The following is a 22,522-nucleotide window of genomic DNA, read 5'->3' as shown; positions in this document are numbered from 1 at the left end:
GCTAAGACTCAGGTGTCTTTCACATCAAATAATTTGTACTATAATTTCCTAACTCTTTAATCAAATAAAGCACATGGGGAAGATTGCCTGAATTTGAAATTGTTTTTGTCCTTTTTAAGCAGTAGATTCCCAGCTTTATAAAATTGGCAAAATTGTTAACTCTAGGTTTCATTTACTTATTTAATAATTATTTAGTGCAAGCCATGTACAAGTACTGTGTTTAAATGTGAACAAAACTAAAAGTATCTTTGTTTTCACAGGGGCTCCCAGTTGGATGGAAGATATTGGCATTAATCAAATAGTTATACTAGTATATATGTAATCAAAATATAATAATTACTATGAAGGAGAATTATATTATGATAAGTTTGAAAAATCTAATAATTCATAGAAATAGTGATATTTGTATTTAGATATGAGCTATAAATAGGTGTTATCAAAGCTAAGGGGTGTGGAATTCAAAAGAACATTCTAGGAAGAGGAAACAATACATAAAGAGGCTCTGAGTGGGTAAACATGCCATTGGACACAAAGAGGGCCTAGCCCATTAAAACTATGGGCATTTTCTTTTCCTCCCAAACTGTGGATCTATTGATTTATTGGCAATTTTGGCTAATGTGTATGGTATATTCTCAGCTGTTAGTTTAAGTATGGGTTTCTTAAACTTATAGTTTAAGAAAATGATACCTGAGTATCATCATTATAGTCTTCATCACTGTTCAAAAATCTGGTAAGAACATCACAAGTCATTTCTCAGGGTTTGGTGATAATTCTTCAGTATCTATAGTAGAGACTCCCAAAATGAGGAGCTACATGATTTCAGCACAGTGGAAACCTTCGAAAACTGATCATTAGACAAGAACCTGGTCCTCAGTATAAACAAAAGATCCCAAATAACAAATGATTCCAAGTGGTGGTAAATGTATACAAAAATGTATAGATAGTGGATTCCAGACTTTTTGTTTTATATTTTAAGAATTTAAAATTGCTTTCAATTGAGCTGGAAGCATATCTGCCTGCTAGGTAAATAACAACAAGAAAATTAATATAGTATTATTATCATGAGCTTGGAGAAATCTCAGTAGACAAACAGCATGGCTCTCTGACTACATGCAGAGAGAAGGGATTTGAGTAAGGAACTCTCAAAGAACAATCTCAGTTTTGGTAAATAACCTCTAACATTAGACTGATCTATATTTTCGCAGGTAAACCCATGTAACAAACTTTCCAGGATCATTCAACTGGAAATAAATTATATATTATTAGGAATATCTAGAGAATTGGACAATCATGTCAGAAAACCAGAGACCTGGATACCAAGGCCGACTTCTGTTGTTCCTTTGGTTCTGTTGCCTCTCATAAAGGACTGACTTAGCCTGTCCCAGAATTCTGAGCCAAACCAGAGAGTTAGTCAGGTTGGATCTGCCTGTGGGCTGCAGTTAATAAGAACAAATCAGGTCAAAAAGCACTGTTTGAGAGAAAAACTGAAATAAAACTTATCTATCAATCCTAAGGACCAGGGAATCTATATCAAATACAGGTAACCATTTTTTTTAAATATGTTTTATACTATTTCTGCTATTTTTTGACATTCTCAATTTTTAACCTTGTATTAAATTGTTTTATAACACAATTCATTCCTTTTATTTAAAAGGAGGAGAAAAAAGTGGGGTGCAAATAAAATTTATATTAACATAGCTATCAATCCTAAGGACCAGGGAATCTATAACAAATACAGGTAACCAAATGAAAAGAGGAGGGTGAATGTTGCTTATAGGAGACACAGTATAAAGGGGATTCCCCAGCTGGGGAATGCAGCTCTTTTTAAGAGAGCACACACAGCATTTAGCATTGAAGAAAAAGCATTGTTAAGATGCTACTGGGTGGCTCTAGAGGCTGAGACAGGAGGATGGAGAGTTCAAAGCCAGCAAAAGGCAAGGTGCTAAATAACTTGGTGAGATCCTGTCTCTAAATAAAATACAAAATAGGGCTGGGGATGTGGCTCAGTGGTCGAGTTCTCCTCAGTTCAATCCCTAGTACCAAAAAAAAAAAATGCTACTGAGGCTTCAATGCTGGTAGACTTGCAATGAATGAGACTTCCACAGGTCATCAACATGTAGTTTTATAAGAAATAGCCCTAGTTATAAGAAACATTCACATTCATTTCATTTTTAATAAAGTATAGGAGAGTTGGTGAAGTTGTGCACATGATATCACAATCTTTCTATTTCTTACAAGATATCATGGGGAAGTATCTTTTAATTCTTCAAGTTCATAGCAATAAATTTCATGAGCAACTCATTTTTTTGACTTCCTGATACATGATTCTTTTTTTTAATACATTGGCACAATATCTTTATTTTGTTTATTTATTTTTTTATTGGGGGCTGAGGATGGAACCCAGGGTCTCACACATGCAAGGCGAGTGCTCTATCCCTGAGCCACAACCCCAGCCCCCCAGCCCTATACATGAGTCTTGAACTGAAAATGTTTCCTTCCTTGCATTAGCTGATGGGAAACTCAGAATCAAAACTCTGAATTATTTCTAGCAACTACTCAGAAATCAGTGGCATACACTTTTGTTTTTATATTTTATGTTATTTCTGCTCTCTCTCCTTTTTGACATTCTCAATTTTTAACCTTGTATTAAATTGTTTTATAACACAATTCATTGCTTTTATTTACAGGGAGGAGAAAAAAGTGGGGTGTAAATAAAATTTATATTCACATAAATAAGTTGGAAACATTTTTACAAAAGGAGGAAATATGTGACTTTTGCTTACTATGAAAACAACATATTCTTTCTCATCTTAAAGGAAATCAAATAAAAGAACATGACATAGAAAAATCAGAAACCTCTCAAATATCCTCTCTTCACATACATTTAATGATTTAGTGAACCCAACCTCCAGCAGGGGGAAAACACAGAGACACAATGTCACATGTGTAAATAAAAACATATATGAATGTTCTATGATCTATTCTCTACATTGCTTTTTACACGTAGCAACTCAAATTTTCACCTAGCAACTACATTGGAATACATATAGATCTTCCTCATTCTTCATGTAGTAGTCATTTGTTGCAGAAATGACATCATTTATTTGTCCTAGCATAGAATTATTTGGTCAGAAGTATGCACATTTATAATACAGGTACATATTATTTAGTTATCCACAGTTTTCCTAATTCACACTCTTCACTAAAGATACACATACGAAAGGGCCCACTTCTGCACACCTTCTCTAATCCTTTTAAATTATCAGTCTCTTTCACCTTTTTTAAACACCATATGTGAAAAAATAAATAACACTGATGTTTTAATTTTGTGTCATTGTTCCCCAGGAGGAAACCTTTCCAAATGCAATTAGTCTTTCTTCCTTCTCAAGTTGGCTGTTCATGTACTTTGTCTATTTTCCTTTTCAGTTTTCAATCCTTTTTTTATTTATTGAGTATTCTTTATTACAGGATGAAGTAAGAATGTTTTCTATTTCAATAAACCAATGAACACACATATTAAGTAATTTATACTATGTTCCCTTAGTTGGAAAGCTGCCCTTACTAAATCCCCAATTTTCAGTATATGCATGAGTCTCATTCTTGACTGTTCTTTCAACTTCATTGATCTATTAGTTAATTCCTGATTAACACCTCAGTGTTTGAAGTAATAGCATATATGGTGTGTTCTGATATAGTAGAAAAATGTCTTTCTATTTTTTTCAAAACTGTTCTTCTTAGACATGTTTTATTCAAATTTTGAGTATTTCCCCCAAAACCTATTAAGGATATGTCATTTTATAAACCTTACCTGTCAAAAGTATTGTAAATTTTAAAAATCCCTCTTCAAACTGCTTACTTTCTGCCAATCCAGTGGGAATATTATTCCACTAGTGAATTTGTTAATAATTTAGTTAACTTTAGACACAGTGTCTTAAACTTTGTGAAAACAAGACTTGTTGAAAATCTGCTTAACGTTTTCCCCAAAATATGATTTATCCTCAAATGCAATGAATTCTCTGGATCCCAAGTATCCAGAGTTTAAGATTTACTCTGAAAAGACATCTCTCTAAATTAAAAGAACGGCTTTATTCCATCAAAGTTCTTTCTATTCTGATGTAAATTTCTCACAAGCTGGATCATAACTGTTATATGTCTTCATAATAATTATAATTCCCCTCTCATAACTTTAAGTAAAATTATGGGCTGATTCTTATCAAATACCAACAAGCACCAACAGATATTCAGTGTGATGAAGATTTTATCAGGTGAGGAGTTTAAAGGCTCAAGTCCCCATTTTGTATTTAAATATGGATATGTATCTAATTTTCTGAAGGACAACATTCCTGTTCAAAACCTATGAAATGAGCAAAGTATCACAGCTTTGTGGCTTCATAGAGATTAGTAAGGTAATCAAATATATCCCAAGAGAGAACAAACTTAAAAGGAAAGATTTCATTATTACTTCCACATTTAAAAGCTCATCATTTATTGAGGTCCTATATAATCCATACATTGTAAAAAGTCCTAACCTACCTAATGAAGAAAAAGATATAAGCAATAATTAAATTGCAATTAGTCACTGCTAGATACCAGGTAATGTAGAATATGCTATGGAAAAGCCCAGAAAAAATTTACTCCCTCTTCTTGTAGGCATATTCATAATAGTAATATAAACTAAGTTCATTAAGTTACGCTTAGGTTTTCCAAATAAGTAGGGAAAGGGCTTAGGAAAAATAATCTCAAAGAAGAAATAGTTTCAGAGAGAAAGAGAGGTGTGTAAGGTATGGAGAGCTCAACACATGGCAAGAACCTGGATGTGGTCATTTTGTGGGGTTGCGGAAGGGGAGGAATAGCAAGATTTTCTGTGAGAAAGACAGACTGATTAACATTCTGAAGTCAGAATAAGAAGCTTAGATTTTATCTTGAAGGCAAAGATAAAATGTCCTAGGATTTAAGACCAGGAAATGATGAGATTGGTCGACCAGAATATAAAATATACTGAAGTGAGGAGAGATTGGAATTAGAGACCACTTGGAAGCTATTGCAATAGAGCTTGAGCAGACAGTAAGTGCCTGAACCATGGAGGTTGCAATGGGAAAACATGATATTTTAGAAGTAGATTAAAACAATTTGGTGGTCTCTGAGATCCAGAGCTAAGAGAGGAAAAGAAACTGAAGATATCACTGATCTGAGACAATGGGATGCATGATGAAACCACTCATTGAGATAAATCAGTAACCACAAATGCTTAAATCAAACCTTAGTTCTTCGTCTCTGATGTCATGTAGTGAAGTTCATGCCAATGGCAGTATGTGTGTGTGTGTGTGTGTGTGTGTGTGTATGGAATCAAAGCAATTAGCTAATATGTTTTTAGAAGATTAGGTAAAATGCCCTCTTCTCTGGTAAAAATTAAATTCCCTATTTTTAAGTGTAGACAAAAAAATGTTCCTCAGGGTAAAAATAACCACAACATCTTTTGCAATATAATACAGTGCTCTTTGGTATAAATCCCTTAGCAACATTGCTGTTATGAGCTAGGACTGGCAGCATTCAAGTTATAGACTCATATACTGCATATTTTTAAACATGTAGTTGGATAATAAGCTGTGAGAGGGACATAATTTTACCACTGTTAAACTTGAAATATTTGAATAATTAGCAAAAGTCATTACCAGGGTTTAGTCTTTTTTAGATTATTGATCTATATGGTGCTTGAGAACTTTTTCAAGATATCCTCTAAACCTACATTAAAGTTAGGACATAGAAATTAGTGACAATATATTGCTGCAGGGGAGTGTGTGGGGGTATGTGTTTGTGTGTATGTTTAGGCACACATATATATGCACAATATCTAAAGATTCCATCCATTCATAAATGTTTTTTTAAGTAATTTCTGAATTTTGGGTTATAGAGAATAGCCAAGTCAATGGGAATTTTGATTCTTAAATGTGGCCAAAATGTACAAAATATAAATTAATTGTCAAGAGATACAGAAGATATAAATCGTAGTTCTGGTTCTATCAGTAAATTAATTGTGTTGAACCCCTCAGGACACATGTTTCCTCAAATGTAAAAGAGGGCTAGGCTGTGGGCTAGTTTGGTTTCACTGAGTCTCTTCCTTTCCAGGCAGCCCATAGTCTTAGAGATCTGTGTCTTATGGACAGTGTCATTTACCTATTTCCCTGTTACTGTTGCATACATGAGCAAGTGACCAAGTTGAACCAATCAGAGTGAGATAAGGAAGGGTTTATGCATATTCCATCCTTGGGGGACATATTCCTGTCCCTCTTTCCTATCTCCTCTTGCCTACCACACCTCCTAATCCCATGAAACATGGAGGTACACAATTTCAGAAACAAAATGTAAGAAGGTGATACTTTTCTGATGCATCAAAGTCTCGGAACATGCTAGCTGGTAAAGTACTCAATCTTAGTGGAGGCAAATAAAGAAAAACCTGTTCAAACCAGGTTTTAAAAAATGTTTAACATTTCTTTGACAATATGTAGGAAATGTGAAAAATATTACTTTTCCTTACTTTTTTTGCTATTTAAATGTCTTTTATGTCCTTACTTAAAATTTAAAGATATCAACCTTATGTAAGTTACTTAGTACTTATAAAAATAATAAAAAGCTGGGCATGATGGTGCACAGTTGTAGTCCCAGCAACTCAGGCTAGACTCAGTAATTTGATAAGACCCTGTCTCAAAATAACAATTTTTTTTTAAAAAGGGTTGAAGGTTTACTCTGTGGTAGAACATAATGGGTTATATTCCCAGTACCAGAAAGAAGAAAAACAGACAAAAGATACTGCTTCCTAAAATCCAAAGTTTTAGATTCAATGATGCAGGCAGTAGGAATGACCAACTTTTCAGCTAATTATCATGGTAATATGAAACACAGATTTTCATATTTGTATTACAAACTTAGACTACAATTACATCCTTTAATGAAGAAAAATGTATATTGAAAAACTTTGATAAAACCAATTAAAAACAATGGAGAACATTTTATAGCCCAAAGTAGAAAAGTAAAAAACTTGATTTCTTCAGTACTGAAATATTATAGTCTAATCTTCTCTTTAGTTTACTACATTATGTCAATGTATTTTAAAAGTTAATGTCACATAGATATTTTGTAATAGGCATGGGATTTATATTCAGTGTGATTACAGTTTTTAGCTATTTTCCTTTTAAAATGCCTAAAATCAAATGTCACTTTCTTGATATTTACATCTCTGTCATCTAGAATGTTTCCACAGAATCAATAAATCACCTGTGCTGTTTGAATTTTCAACCTTAATTATAGAAAACATAGATCAATGAAAACATAGCTCCTGTGAATTTTAAGATACATTACTGAAATGAAAAATATTTTGCTACATATAGGGAAGTCATATAATTAAATCATTTATCAATTCTGTTATACAGAGTTTACATTTTGTGGGACTGTTGGTTGAAATGAAAAACATGATATATACATTTGTAGTGGATGTTTTAATTTTTTAATTTCATTTCATTTATAAAGATTCATCCCTCTGGAAATTTTATTCTTTCAAATTTCTTCTGTGTTGAAATTAATAAATGAATTCACCTTGCTAGACAATCACACTTTAATACAAAATTTATTTAACACATCTACATTTTCCATGGAATCAAAGGAATTGACCACAAAATGTCTCAGGACAGTCTCCTTCCTGTTTATATTGATTTTTTCATTAAACCAAGATGATTCTTTCACATTGCTTCACAAACTGTAAGTAATTCTCAAAATTTCAGTCAAGATAATATCTGGAAATGCTATTGTACACGTTAGAAGTAGCTTTTTAAGAGACATATCTTTCTCGATGATCCATAAGCAATCATTCACCCAACCACCCATGAGGCTTTTGCAGACATTAACTTGACAGACAATTTAAACCCCCATTTAGATTGTGGTGTGTATGCATGCGTGAGAGAGAGAGTGTGTGTGTGTGTGTGTGTGTGTGTGTGTGTGTACGCACGCAGGTGCTCACATACACACACACACACTCATACTATTTTTGGTCTCCTTTTAGATCTTCTAGAAGATCACTGAAAACAATCTGAAGTGTTTTAATTAGCCTAATTTTTCTGAACCCTTCCTCATATTTATTATTCTATATACTGTACAAAGTCAACAAATATGCTGGTTTGCCTCTGTTGTAATAATTGAAACCTGTTTATACTGGACAGGATTTTTGAAGTTAAAAATAAGAGTTAAAGTTAAAATTTCTCATTACTTCCAGAAGCTTGTACTATCTGCTATTTTTTTTAATGGATTTAAATCACATCTCATTTTGGGTTCATTTGGGCTCTATGTCCTACAGTATCAACTGATACAAATTTCCTTTTGTATGTAGAGTTGCATGTATTCCTGATAAAGTCTAAATAAGCCCAAGTACTGTATACATTTATTTTAGGAGGACCTCAGTGGAGTAAGGTGAACTGGGTTTCAGTCTTGGCTCTGGCACTTCCAGTCTGTAATATTGAACAAATTACTTACATCCTGTAGGATTCCGTGTTCTTGCTATAAAATGGAGATGATACCATCTCACCTTAGTGTCATCATAGGATTCAACAAAGGTAACGTGAAATTTCTTCTATGACTTCAAAGCATTGTCATGGTCCTCTTTATGGAGTAAAACTAATATCCATACACTGCTTGGAAATACATTTACTTGTAAAAGCAACTCTATTAAGGAAAGCATGACATGTAATGGGAAAACATGAGGGAAATAAGGGAACAATGTAAAGAAGTCTAAGTTCAAGGATCTTTAACCAGAATGACAATAATACAACAGAAGAACCACAGCAGAAGTAACATGTTAGTATTGTACATCTTAGTTTTTCTTTGAACCATTCAATTAAGGAATTTCAAATAGAACAATTAATCAGTGTAGAGAGCATAACAAAAAATAAATTCAAATAAATGATGCAACACTGCTAGTCCTATTAGCTTATTTTTCTCCTCCATCCTCCCAGACATATTCTATTTAAAAATAAAGTCAATAAGAGACTCCACAAATCAGCCAATCCATAGATTAAACTAGAACTCCTGTTCTTACTTAATGTTTATTAAAGGCTCATCATCCCATAAAAGGTTTCCTATTAATAGGTCAAATATATAGCATCATGCTTGCCTTTATTCTACCATTGGGGATGCACAAAGTATAGCATTCAACCACAAGAAAGAATGACCATCTCTTGAAACAAAGAGTAAAACTATGTGTGGGTTTTAGCAGTCTGCATCATAAAAATGAAACTTGTAAATTGACTTATAAATATCTACAATCCATACCAATCATCAAACTTTAAATTGATCTGAATTGAGATTACTAACAACAGTTCTTATGTTTTGCATCAAACAGGCACAATGACATCAACAAGGTACTTAAGGACGTGAGGAAGGCAAAGGGCTAAGACCATGTGTGCAAACTGAAAGGATGTGTACACATCAAGGTTGGGATATTCTGTTTGGCTAGATTCCCCTGTTCCTAATGTATATGACACACAGAAGACTTGCTGTCACACACACACACACACACATCAGATAAACCCACATTTGAACACTGTTATGATTTTCTGATAAACCCCACCTACTGTCAATCAGAGTTGGACAAACAATTTCACCCCAGGCTTTTCCTGTTTTCACATCCAACTCTGGTTTACAACATGGGGTTTAGACATGCAGGGCTTCAATTCCTGTACAAGACCAAGGTTAGATGATGACATCTCCACTTTGCCACTTGGTCATTAGGCATGCCAAGGATCAGCATCTCATCTCTCTCTCTCTCTCTCTCTCTCTCTCTCTCTCTGTGTGTGTGTGTGTGTGTGTGTGTGTGGTGTGCGCTGGGTGGTGTGGGGAGATTCATGGCTTGGTACCAAGAAAGGGACCAATGCAGGCTCAACATCCACCTCCATGCCTGAAATAAGAATCTGGAGCTGACTCCCAGAAAAGCTGTAATTGGTCCTTACAGTACTCATTTCCTTGGAAAAGCAAGTGTTCCGCGTCTATTAAAACTCCCAGCTGACAAGCGGCTTCCCTGCCCTGTCTTCCGGAGCACTTTACATTAAGAGGAAATCACTATAATCAAATCTCTACCTCTTTCTTGCTGCTAAAACGAGGTGCTTTCTTCCTAGATTTTTGCAGGGACCACTGATACGCACACTCTCTGGATACAGACACACTCACACACACCGACGCAGTGTAAACTCCCACAGCGTCCTGGCTCCCTCCTTGCAACACTTCCTCCTTCCCGCTCGTAAGAATTGCTGAACATTTTGCTCCAAACTCTCCAAGTCACCCACGTGTTTGTTCTCCCCTTTTGCTGTTCAATTTACTTCCCGACTTGACAAAGAGAAACTCAGTTGTTCTCAGGCTTTTAGCTGCAATCCGGGGACCAGGCTGTCTTATCCACTCCCCGCGCCGTCTCCAGTCAGAACTGCATGGCTGACCCCTCCTCACTCTGGGGTGAGTGGACAGATTACCGGGTGCTTTCCGGCTCGAACCCCCGCCCCACCTTCACCCTTTCTCTCCTTCACCTTAGAGTAAACGGAATTCGCTGTTTAATCTCAATGCCAGGGTGGGATGGAAGCGTGTGGGGAGAGGGGAGGTGCGTGGCACAAATAACTGGATAACGCGCGCACACACAGACACACAAAATCCCAATGAACAATCATGCCACACTTTCGGGGTCTATTACACACACCTGAATCTTACCCTCTCAAGCAAGGACAGCCACGCCTCTGTTCGCCCGCCCCCAATATCCAGAATATAATTTGACCCTGGGTGCAGCACTGATGGTGATAAATAAAGCAGCTAGGGGGATTTGAGAAGAGGGGAGGTGACCTTTTGACAGAATGGGGGAAGGGGCGCTCTCCACTCACCGCCTGAGTCCCTGAAACGAAGAGGGCCAGGACATCCTGGATTTCTTCAGGCCAGGCCGGTGGCCAGTCTCCACCGCGTAGGAGGTGCGGTCCATCGCGCGGCAGTACAGGTAGCGCTCGGTATCCGAGTAGCCGCGATGCCGGACGCGGCTGCTGGCCCCGCTCGAGGCGTAGCGGCCACGGGCAGTCCCGGGTGGCGGCGGGGGTGGCGGCAGGGGGGGCGGCGGCGGTGGCTGCAGCGGGCACTGGGGCTGGGGCTGGGGTGAGGGCGGCGGCGGTGGGGGCAGGTGGTGGTGGGGATGCAGGACGCGGAACTGGGGCTGCCGAAGCGGGTACTGGTGGTGCTGCTCTTGCCTCCAGAGGTGCTTGGGGGCTTTGAGTGTGGCTCCGCCGGTGCCGTCGCTGCCCTCGCCGCTGCCTGCCCGGGCCGGCACGCTGCTGCCCTCTGCCTCCATCCTGGCTCGGGGTTCCGCGCCCTGCTTCCCAGCCGAGGATCACCGCGATGGCCCGAGCGCCTCTTCGATGCTGCCTCCGCCGCTGCTTCTGGAGGCGAGCAGAGGCTTGGCTCAGCTTCCGACTTGAAGCCACCAGAGACTTGAGGCTACCGAGAGGGGGCTCTGCCAGCAGGAGCGATCACTAACGCGATAGGGCTCCCTTCACAAAAATAGTGGAAGAGACACGATCCCGTGCTCCCCAAGTCACTAAGACTGGGGAGTCTACTGCGCGGTTTTGCCAAGGGTCGGTCCCTCCTTCCTCCCTTTCTTTCTTTGCTTCCTCCGTGCGCCGGCGGCTAGAGCAGGAATTGGTAGCAGCTACAGCTGCAGAAGCAGCAGAGGCAGCTTTAGCCGCCTTCCGGGTCCAAGACACCCAAACCCTGATCTCAGAGCTCCTGAAAAGTTGGACAGCTCCCGACCTAGGAGCCCAAGCTCTGACTTTCTCTAAAACCACTCCAGCCAGTCAGGAGTCAGACCTGTGCTCCAGATCCTTCCCCTCCCGGTGCCCGCACCTCCCTCCCCCCACTGCTTCTCACTGCCTGGGAGGTTGCTCTTCACCTCCGCTTGTCTCAGTCCTCTTTGAGAAAAGGAGTTTTCCTGGCTAGTTCTCAGATCTTCCAAAGATAAAAGATAGGACCTGGCAAAGTTGTTCAGAGTAATATGGCGCATTGCTGGAAAAAAAAAAAAAATAGATCAGGATGAAGATCCAATATTTAGGATTAATTCAGTCTCTCTCCCTGACATAGGATAAAATATTGCATGGATCTTTCTCACAGCAGGGAGAATGTGCCTAGTATCTTGGTCCTGGAGAGTGGTCCTAGCTGGAAATCAAGAGGAGCAGTTCTTAATTATAGAGCCAAGGCTGAGGTCGCTGGCCACACTGAAGGCTGGGCACCTTTACCATTACAAACCTGTGGTTATCTTCAACAGTTACTACCTTCAGAGCCTGCCTGCAATTTTACTTTCTGCCACTTACAGCAGAACACAGCTCTATTACCAAAGCATTTCAAAACATATTGTACCATTATTATTCCACAGGAATTAGAGTCATATTTGATCCTACAATCCAAATTCACCCTTTATCTTCTGCTAGTTAGTATCTTCCCGCAATCTTGAATATTTTTAAGAAACCAAGAGAATTTCAGAGAAACACATAAGCATATTTATCTGTACCTTTTTAATAGTACCATATTACTTAAAGATCAGACGTCATTTACTCATTGTTAAAGTAGTTCTAGATTAGTCTTTGTGGAAGTCACCACAGAACCATCCATTATTTGACATATATTTAGGACTCACAGTAGTTTGTAGGCAGAATAATTATTCTATTCTTTGCATGCAGTCTTAACATAATTGAATATGTATATTTCATGCATATCATATGATGAATACTAAAGCACACCAGACTCGGGAACACCGTATATCCACTCTTCAGAGTGCTGAAAATCCAATGCTCTCCACCTAGTGAATATTTGGTATACATGGCATTGGGAAAATAAACAAAAATAAATTCTCACTTCATTCATTAATAAGAACAGTACATGGAATGTACACATGTCCTGTTCTTTAAATGGCAGCAGTTCTATATAATATTGTGTAAAAGAACCTTACCATCTCTGTTATTTATTAATGATTGTAAATGTCTCTGTCCTTCAACGTTTTGGTATGGGCACTCTGTTCATATGTGACCCATGCACAGAACCTGAGCAAGGCTGTCTAGGAGGATAAAGCCAAAATCTCCCAAGCACCAGTTTTCCTGTGAAAGGCTGAAAAAGGCACTTTCCCCATACAGAAAAAAAGTATGACTACCAGCAGTGGCCAAAGTATTTTCTATGCTTCAGAGTACATTGAGTCAGCATCTTCCCAAATGTGAAAGGAAAGAGAAGGAAGTGTTTTGCAGTATAAATTGCTTTTTTCCTTTTAATTCACTGCACTATTTACATTTGGACCATTTCAAAGAAGTATACAACTTTCTTCTTTCCTCTGAAATGCTTGCCACCTTTTCTTCACTAGAATCATACCAAAATGAAACTCCTAACTTCTCAAATGCTAACAGTGCAAGTGATTTTTGATCCACTTTCCAGATTAAACTGAATATTTCAAATCTAATATGATTCTCACTCTTCTTTTAATTCATGTACACTTTCTTATCTCCATATTACCCATCCATTTCTAAAACAGAATCTATTAAAATAATAAATTGTTTTTAGTGTATAATTACAATCAACATCTTTAAATACAAAAAAAATCACTTAATATGCTCCCAACTTGAAAAATCTTTTCAATTTCTCTTATAATCTCAGAAGATTATTAATAGTAAGTTTATTGTGAGGAATATGAGGTTGCAATATGCATCCTGTCTTTTATATACAAAATAGTACTCCTATTATACACCCACAGAATCTTGATTTTTTAATGATATATCATTTGACACAATTATATACATATATATCACAATGTTTAATTAAAGATAGCAGTTTGATGAATCCTATCATGTTTGGAAGAATCCTAAATATCATTATAATCAGTAGTTATCAACCTTTACTACACCTAGGAGATGTACCTGTGGAGCTTTCTGAACCTTAGACCAGTGATCCCAAACTTTGATGTTATCAGAATCAACTGGAGAGCTACTTCAGGATACACAGGCTCAGGCTCCTGAGAGTATAGTGCTTGGAGCTTTATACTTTCATCAAATTTGCAAATGATTCTGATTCACAATAAAGTTTAGGAACAGTTTACTTTCCTTAATAGTTGCTGTGACTAATGAAATCTATATTTCTGTGGCAGAACTGCAGCATCAATATTTTTAAAAGCATGTCACGTGCCAGGCAGGGTGGTGCACACCTATAATCCCAGCAGTTTAGGATGTTGAGGCAGGAGGATCTCAAGTTCAAAGCCAGCCTCAGCAAAAAGCAAGGCATTAGCAACTCAGTGAGAGAGACCTCATCTCTAAATAAAATATAAAAAGGGTTTGGGGATGTGGCTCAATGGTGGAGTGCCCCTGAGTTCAATCCCTGGTACAAAAAGAAAAAAAAACCCTCAGGTGATTTTATGTATCATTAACTACTGATGCAGCCCTATTCTCTCACTGTATGGATGCCAAAACACATGGTGCTATTAGCTGACTTGTCCATGTGTCTCAAATACTTCCAAGCAAAATCAGCTTATAAGCCCAACTCTCTTGAAAATATATGCTTGATTTATTTCTGTAGTTGGCTCTATGTTGAAAGAAAATCTTACACTCTTCAATAGTTGAGTATTCTCAGATTTCCATTTAAGAACTTTTTCTTAATCTAGATATTTCCTAATTGCAGTTAAAACAACAAAATTGTAAAATATTCAATAGACCCATTGACTACTTCTGATTATATGTCACATAAATTATCTATCTTTCCCCACCAACTAAACTTTTATAAAGCATAAGTCTGAGAGAATCTTTGTGAATTATTAGTTTGTGAATTACTATATGGGACATCCTTCAAAGCTATCAATACTTACACAATCAGCATATTTGCATAAAAAGTGGGAAAGCAGTTACATAATGATCAGGGTCTTTTCCCTGAACAAATCTAAACAAGCAGTTAGTTGGTGCCATTACTATTAGATGGAGATAACATACTACCATCTTCTTCTGCCAACACATTTCAAATCTTCCCTAATGATACAATCAATCACTCAATGTGCTGCTGGGCAATTAACAAGGAAGAATATTCCTATCAATAATTATGGGGAATTCTAGCAAAAATGATGTCAATGAAAAACTAGCAGAGATAGCAAGCACCGTTTCTACCCAAAACAGAATGAACTGGTAAGCTGCACTAACTAAGGGTTCCTTTATCTCTGGTTGATGAAAAATTTAAATGAGACTTTAATATGCATATGTCCTATGCATTCCCATTTTGTTTATTGATTCATAACATTAAAATTAGAAAATTTTATCATCAGATGTTGTCTTATACAATGCCCAACTGTCATCTAACTAGAAATATCCAGAGAATTCAGATTTCACCCAAGTCTTCAATATTGAATAGAAATGTTGTATAGGACATTTCTTTGTTGTATGTGAAGGTCTCTTGCCTTCATATATAAATATCTACATAGACATTAGGTGGTATGTATCATCAATATCACCACTATAATAAGTACCAATATTAAAGTTTTGATTCCTTTGTTTCCAATATATCAAGCCTTTGTGATGTTTTCTCCAATATCAAATAAGTACCAATATAAAATTAATGTTAAACTAAGAAATGTTGCAATTGAATACATTGGTTTTCCATTAGCACACTAATGCAAATTTAACAGTGTGCTAATCTAATCTCAAACTGGCTGGTAACTCAATATAATCTGAAACCAATTTTGTAATTTTATATTGAAACTGCTCTTGTCAATTCAAGTTAAAAATATTGCTTAACTTCTACTCAATTTCCATGTAGACTTTGGTATTTCATTCATGAATATATACCAAAAATATCATCCTTATGAAGCTTTGTTTCTTATAAGGGGATAATAAATAAGCAACTATAATTTGGGGGGAGAGAATGAATGAATGAACAGTACATGTTGATATGGATATGAAGTATCTACATGGAAACACAGATGGAAATGCTAATTCTTAAGGATCAGAGAATCTTCTCAGAGAGAGTGGCATCTATGCTGAAATCCAAGTATAGGGTGAAATTATCTTTTCTCATTGTATATAAATGTGTGTCACTATATGTGTGTGTCTTTGAGAGGGAGGATAGAGGCATGAAGGTATTTGGGGCAGATTGACATAGATAAAAACTTAGAGACAAATTATGGGGATTTGGATGTTCAGAAAATGGCAAAAATTATATAAATCTATTAGGAGGACAGCTGAATAATTATGCAGGAGGAATCACCTCTTACTCAATACCCCCATAAGGCAATTTGGTGACTTTGTGTACACTGTCAAAAGAAATTCCTCTTGGGTAAATCAGGTTTAAGATTGGGTAAGATGCAAAGGGAATAAGGCAAAAAACAATAGTGTATTGTTCCTGAGAACATGAGGGAAAGCAACTGACTATAAGGCACAGATAAAAGGAATTCCCTATACTAGGCAAACACCCACATTTCCTTTGTGACAGGAGAGAAAGGGGAAAGGATAAAAGTCAAGTTTATTGCATTTATTGAATATTTAATTTGGCATTCTTTCAGGCACTGTTCATATACCATTTTCTTTAATCTTGCAACAATATATGTTTTTATTTGCATTTTGCCATGTTGAAAATCAGGGTGAGCCTTCCAACAGGTACTAAAAGAACTCTGCTAGCCCCTTGTGGATACTGAGTATAGCCAATGTGACATCCATGAGACACATGATTGTCTCAACCTTAATTCATTCATTCAACCAATATTTATTGAACACTTAACACATGCTAAATACTAGGTTCTGGCTATACAGAAGTCAATAAAGTAGGGAAAATTCCCAGTTCTCTTGTTTTAGTTGGAAGAGATAAACACTCAAATGCATATTTAAATGTGTCAGATGGGGCTTTTAAGAAGCAAACTGAAGCAAATTAAGAAGTTCAAGCCTGATGTTTGGGGATGCTATTTTGTGCAGGACAGCTAAGGAAGGCTTTCCTGATAGAGCAACATTTGAACAGAAACCTGCAAGTGAGCCAGTTTTCTAACATATGGGAAAATTCAGTGGAAAGACACTGAGGAATAGAAATGCAACTGTTAACCCCAGGGCCAAGTGAAGCAGAGGCTATTTAGAAATGGTGACAATTCAAGGAGGTCCAGTTGGCCATGATATAGATGTTGGATTTGTTGCTTGTATTCATATAGCTATCACAAGTCCTTATCCTATTGTAGACCTTCAGACATAAGGATTTGAAAACTTGTTGTCTTATCATTGAAATGACCACAAAAGCATGGTCAATTATACAGCTGCCATATACATGAGTAGATGTTTCAAATCCCTCAGATGTCATAGAACTTTCAAAGTGATTTGTGAACCTGAAGGATAGTTATTCAGGTGCTAAGTGTCCATCTGTCAAAAGCTTCTAGCTGACATTAAGATAGGATGTTTAACTACTGGTGGTTGATAATTAAATTTTTTAAAAAACCAGTATGCTTTGAAATGTCACTCTCAATCTTAAGATGCAAAGAGATTTCAAGAAACAGGTTATAACTATGAAATTAGGCCCAATTACCAAAGGACAAAAAATAGAAGGCTCTTTAGATTCTCAATGTGAAGAAGATTTAATCTTTCACTTTGAGATGCTGAAAAGTAATATGATAGTCATTTATATGACAATATGTAAGTATATTTCATTCATTTTAGAAAATGTAAATTTAAAGTAACAATTTGCATTTTTAAAACCCTCTATTAAATTCAGTTGCATGTTATAATTAAGAAAAAAAATTTTTAAATAGGAGAATTAGAGCAGTAACTCCATTTTATGCTCAAATGAGGAAACTAAGCTCAAAAGGGCCATTACTTATCTAAGGTCAGACATGTGTTTATTGTCCAAGCCTGGATTGATCCCTGGCCAAGTTGGATCCAAAACCTGTAATCTTGCCTAAATGACAAAGGGGAGAAACTAAACATAGACCTTTTGAAAGTGAAATATCAACAGATGGGTTATTTAATAATATTCATTGATGGGTAGTTTAATATTTCAACCAATATTATTTTAACTCTCTAATCCTGTATATAACCACCTATCCACAGATATTATTAGAGTATTATGACATTCACACAAGGGAGGATTTCTTGTTTAAAATATTCAAAAGCACAAACAGTAAAAATTTCATAAACCAAACCATACTACCATTTAGAACTTTATTCATCAAAAGTGAGACCAAGAGAGTTAGAGAACAAGTCAAATTTGGGAGAAAGTATTGCAACGAATGTAATTTTCAAAGAACCATTTCAAAATAAATTAAATGTTCCTATAAATCACTAAGAAAAAAGTAGAAAATTAGGAAAAAATATATGAAAAGAAATTCCACAGGAGAGGAAACCAAAATGGTTGTTAAACATAAGAAAAAAATAGATTAATCTCATTAGTAATCAGAGATGGGCACAAAAACCATAGCAGGAAAGCATTTTATATCTGGTATATCAGCAAAAAAGTCTGGTAATACCATGCATTGGAAAAGATGTTGATCAAGGGAAGAACACTCTGTAGGTGGAAAATGAGTTGCTGATATCTGGTCAAGGTTAACATTCACATGCTTGATTCATAATTCTATTCTCAGGTGCATAGCATAGAAAATATCTTAACATGCAAACACATAGGTACAGACGTGTCAAGTGCAGACAAATGTTTATCAAGAAAAAATATCAATGTAAATGTTATATCATGCAGTCATGAATGACTACACAAAGCAATCTGGATGAATCTTAGAAACACCCTGTGTACAAAGCAATGGCAGGAGATGGCCAATGGTATATCATTCTTATAAAGGTCAAAAAATAAGGGAAAAGTAAGAAAAAAATAAAACAACACAAGGAAAAAAATAATACATTTTAGGTACAGTGCTCTTCAAACTAATGTGTATAAAAATCACTTGGGTTCTAAACAAACGCAGATTCTGTTTCAGTAGTTCTGAGGAAGAGTAGATTCAGGGATTCTAAGAAGTTCCCTATGATGTCAATGCTACAGGCCTGGGAAGCATACTTAAGTAACAAAGTTTTAGAGTACATACACATATGTGGTTTTGTAGATACTATTTAAGAATTGGAAGGTCACATGGTTCACAAATTTTCAGATGGTGGTTACCTGAAAAGATGGTGCATGAAAAAATGTAGATGTTCAGAGGTAGAGACAATGAATGATGGCATTGCAGATCAAAAAATTATATTATCTGTAACTATATCTGTGTTACAGATATTTGCAAATATTAGGTATTGAATAGTAAAAAACCACAAAGGCTATAGTAAAAACCTCACAGGGCAATGAAACATATCGTCACCAACAGAAGAGATAAAAATGAGAGAGCTAGGAAGAAGCAGCACACAAATGGAACTGAATATTCCATCATTAGAAGAGAAAGCTTTAGGGCATTGTAAGCACTCCATGTTGGTAACCCCAAATTAAACTTCTGGGCAAATGTTTCAAATTGTAGCATAAAAAAGTGGGGAATCCAAACAGAACTCAAGTTTAAAAATAAGTACTGAACCTCTTTAAAATAGAGCTCATCTTCCTCTTGGAGTTTAGTTTTTAAAGTAACACTGAATTAGGTAAAAATTTTTATAAAAAGATGAGTAGCTCTCAAATGCAAAGTGAACCTGTTCCATTCACTGATTCTATCTTAGCACACCTATGTCCTTACATATCTACCCCCCATCTCCTCTGGTCCTCCAAAAATTTTCTTAAGGTCAGAAAGTGGTTTCATTTCTCAAATGTCTTCCATTAAAATGTAATATTCCTTATTATCTAACATTTTAGCTATTAGTGAACACCACAGCAGGGATTTCTAACAACTAGCAAGGATTCAAGATAGTTGCCTAAGGTTCAGGAAATGGGGTTGGCAGAGAAGAGATAAGAATTAAGTTAATGATAGAAGATGGATAGTGACAGAGAAAATTTTCTAGTTTTTCAATATCACCTCAGGTTCTCTGAATGGTTCTGATGTTTAAAAATTTTCCAGAAATCTGGAAAGGAGGCACTGGGGCAAGGTTAAAAAAGGTATGAAAGGTGGGGTACTTAGATTCTAATGATAACAAATGTTTATTGAGTTTTCTATATGAGACAGGAGTTGTTCTGCTTTTCAAGAATTAATTTATTACTATCTTCATTGCACAAATAAAGACACTGAAACACCAAGAAGCTAGTACCTTGTCAGAGGGAGCACAGCATAGGCAATCCAGGTTTGCAGTTCAGACAGCTATTTACAAATCTCAAACCCCAGACCTATGCTTCCTACCTGACTCCTTAGCCCCAGTACCCAGTCTTCTCTGTACATTGTCAATTTCCTTGGGAGTGAACTGAAGGGTTCTACTCAAGAGGATGTGGATTAGTATCAGACAGAACTAATATGAATTCCCAAAAGTTGTGTGATTTGGGGAAAGTTTTGTAACTTTGATGAGTCTTAGATTCCCCCATCTGTAAAATAGTTTAGTGACAAATTTTGCATGATAGGATTTTGTAAGGATTAAGTAAAGCAATCCATTTCATGCACTCAATAAGAATTTGCTGCTGTTGTTACTAAGAAGATTACCAGTGTAAACTAAGGTCTGTCTTTACTTCAGACTTTGTGCAAAATATTATGCTGTACCATGTACATTTTATACATATAGATGTGTGTGTGTGTGTAAAATAAACCACATATTTTCTTTCTTCCTCCCTGAATCATGTGGCTGTTAAGAATGGAATGTTGAACTCTTGATGCCCAAACTAGAAACTTTAAATAGGAGAAAGGGCGATTCCTTCCCACTTTGTAGAAACAATGCCATTCTAGGATTAGCCATGCATGTTTAAATACTTTAGCTCCAAGAGGTCTGAGAATATTTTTAGATAATTATCCAAGACCCCCTCAATTTCTAATATAGTTATAGCTATTCTTAATTGAAAGATAAAAAAAGTCTAACTCATTATATCAAATGACTTTTCTTCAGGTGATATAAATCTTACTTTCCAGCAGAACCACAATTCTCCTTTAAGATCTGAAGTATTGCTGTATGTATATAGGTGACTCTATGACCAGTGTGATTCTGCAATCTGTACAATTAGAAAAATGAGAAATTATACACCAATGATTCAAATGTATGAATTTCCAAGATCATTGTAATGTTATGTGTAGCTAATTAAAAAAATAAAATATAAAAAAATAAGATCTGAAGTAAACAAGACTTCAAAGGGGCTCCTGGCATTCATCCCCAACAAATACATGTTTGCTATAAAAGATATAAAATTAGGATAAGTACCTGGGGCACACTCATAAACTGACTTGGATTATAGCCCAGTTATTTACCTTGTTTGTGAATTAAAAAAAATTAATAGAGTAGTACTTCTTTAAAAACAATGGAAAAAGGAAATATTTATTTCAGGGGGAATGTTAAATTTCTATGTAACTCTTGAGCATAACAGAAGAAAATAAGAACTTTATAAGAGAAAAAAATAGAGAGTTTACAATTCAAGATAGACTTTTCGATATTTTTCATGTTTTTGCTTGTTTATGCAGTCTTCTTACAGACTTGCTATCATTGCTACAATGATACAAGACTTTATTTTATTTTAAGCAATGTCATTTTGTCATAGTATCGGAGGAAAGAGAATAAATTAACAATTATTCTCTTAGCATGACACTGTGATTTTAAAACAACGGAAAGATCCATGGTCTAATATTGCTAAGGCTGACTAATTTTCCCCTGGCTCAGCACATGGAAAATAGCATATTTTCTTCATGCATAAATAATATAAATCTCATCTTTTAAACACATTAAATTGTTCAGAATGCTTGTGGAGCATGCCAAATGTAGATCTAGATTCATTTGCAAGTGGCCTTTGTACAGGTTCAAAGATGTGGACTTATTGACCAATTAAAAACCACAGATTGGACTCACTGACCCAGTTCTTCATTGATGTTGATCAAGTAACCCATATAATGAATAAACTTAGTCAAAATGGCAGAACCAGTAGTCTCTTTGCAATTAAAGATTTTTTGTTTTGTTTTAAAAAGCATGTCATCCATCATATTTATTAAGAGAATGGGCTAAGAATCATTGAATTTCAGTTCTAACTATTTTCTAGATGTCTGACAGCGGATGGGTTATATTAACCTCTCTAAATGTCAGCTTTTCCATTGATAAGGATGATAACAGAACCAATTTTGCATGTTATTGTAAGGATTAAATAATAGATGTAAAATACTCAGCACAATATCTGTTGTGTAAGTAACATTTATCTATAAATATATACATATATTATTTTATTATGTATATGTATCTATACATGTTTGTAAATATATATATACACACACACACACATACACACACACATTTGAAATTGGGCAAGCAGAGAACTGTGCTGTGTATGAGCTCTTAAAAATTATGAACTGTGTTCAAGTTGTATTAGGACTGTGCCTTTAAGCTGACAATGAATGTTTTTGTTGGTTTTTTTTTTTTTTTTTTTTTTTTTTTTTTTT

At 36.0% G+C, this 22,522-nt stretch overlaps 1 protein-coding gene across 9 annotated transcripts in view; it reads right to left on the bottom strand.

The window, feature by feature from the left end:
• The window catches only part of Pde4d (phosphodiesterase 4D), a 1,424,195-nt gene that overhangs the window by 806,515 nt on the left and 595,158 nt on the right, over positions 1–22,522 (bottom strand). The window contains exon 1 of one of the 9 annotated variants that reach the window (XM_048800087.1): positions 10,905–14,283. The exons of the other annotated variants lie outside the window; for them this stretch is intronic. Within the exon in view, the coding sequence (XP_048656044.1) occupies positions 10,905–11,359 (455 nt within the window). The 5' untranslated portion in view covers positions 11,360–14,283. Of the gene's footprint in view, positions 1–10,904; positions 14,284–22,522 lie in introns of those variants that run through there. 9 annotated transcript variants of the gene reach the window in all.

This window comes from Marmota marmota, unplaced genomic scaffold (genome assembly GCF_001458135.2).
Source record: "Marmota marmota marmota unplaced genomic scaffold, marMar, whole genome shotgun sequence".
Classification (NCBI taxonomy): Eukaryota; Metazoa; Chordata; class Mammalia; order Rodentia; family Sciuridae; genus Marmota; species Marmota marmota.
The sequence above is the reverse complement of the archived record's forward strand: the minus strand, read 5'-3'. Positions and strand labels throughout refer to the sequence as shown.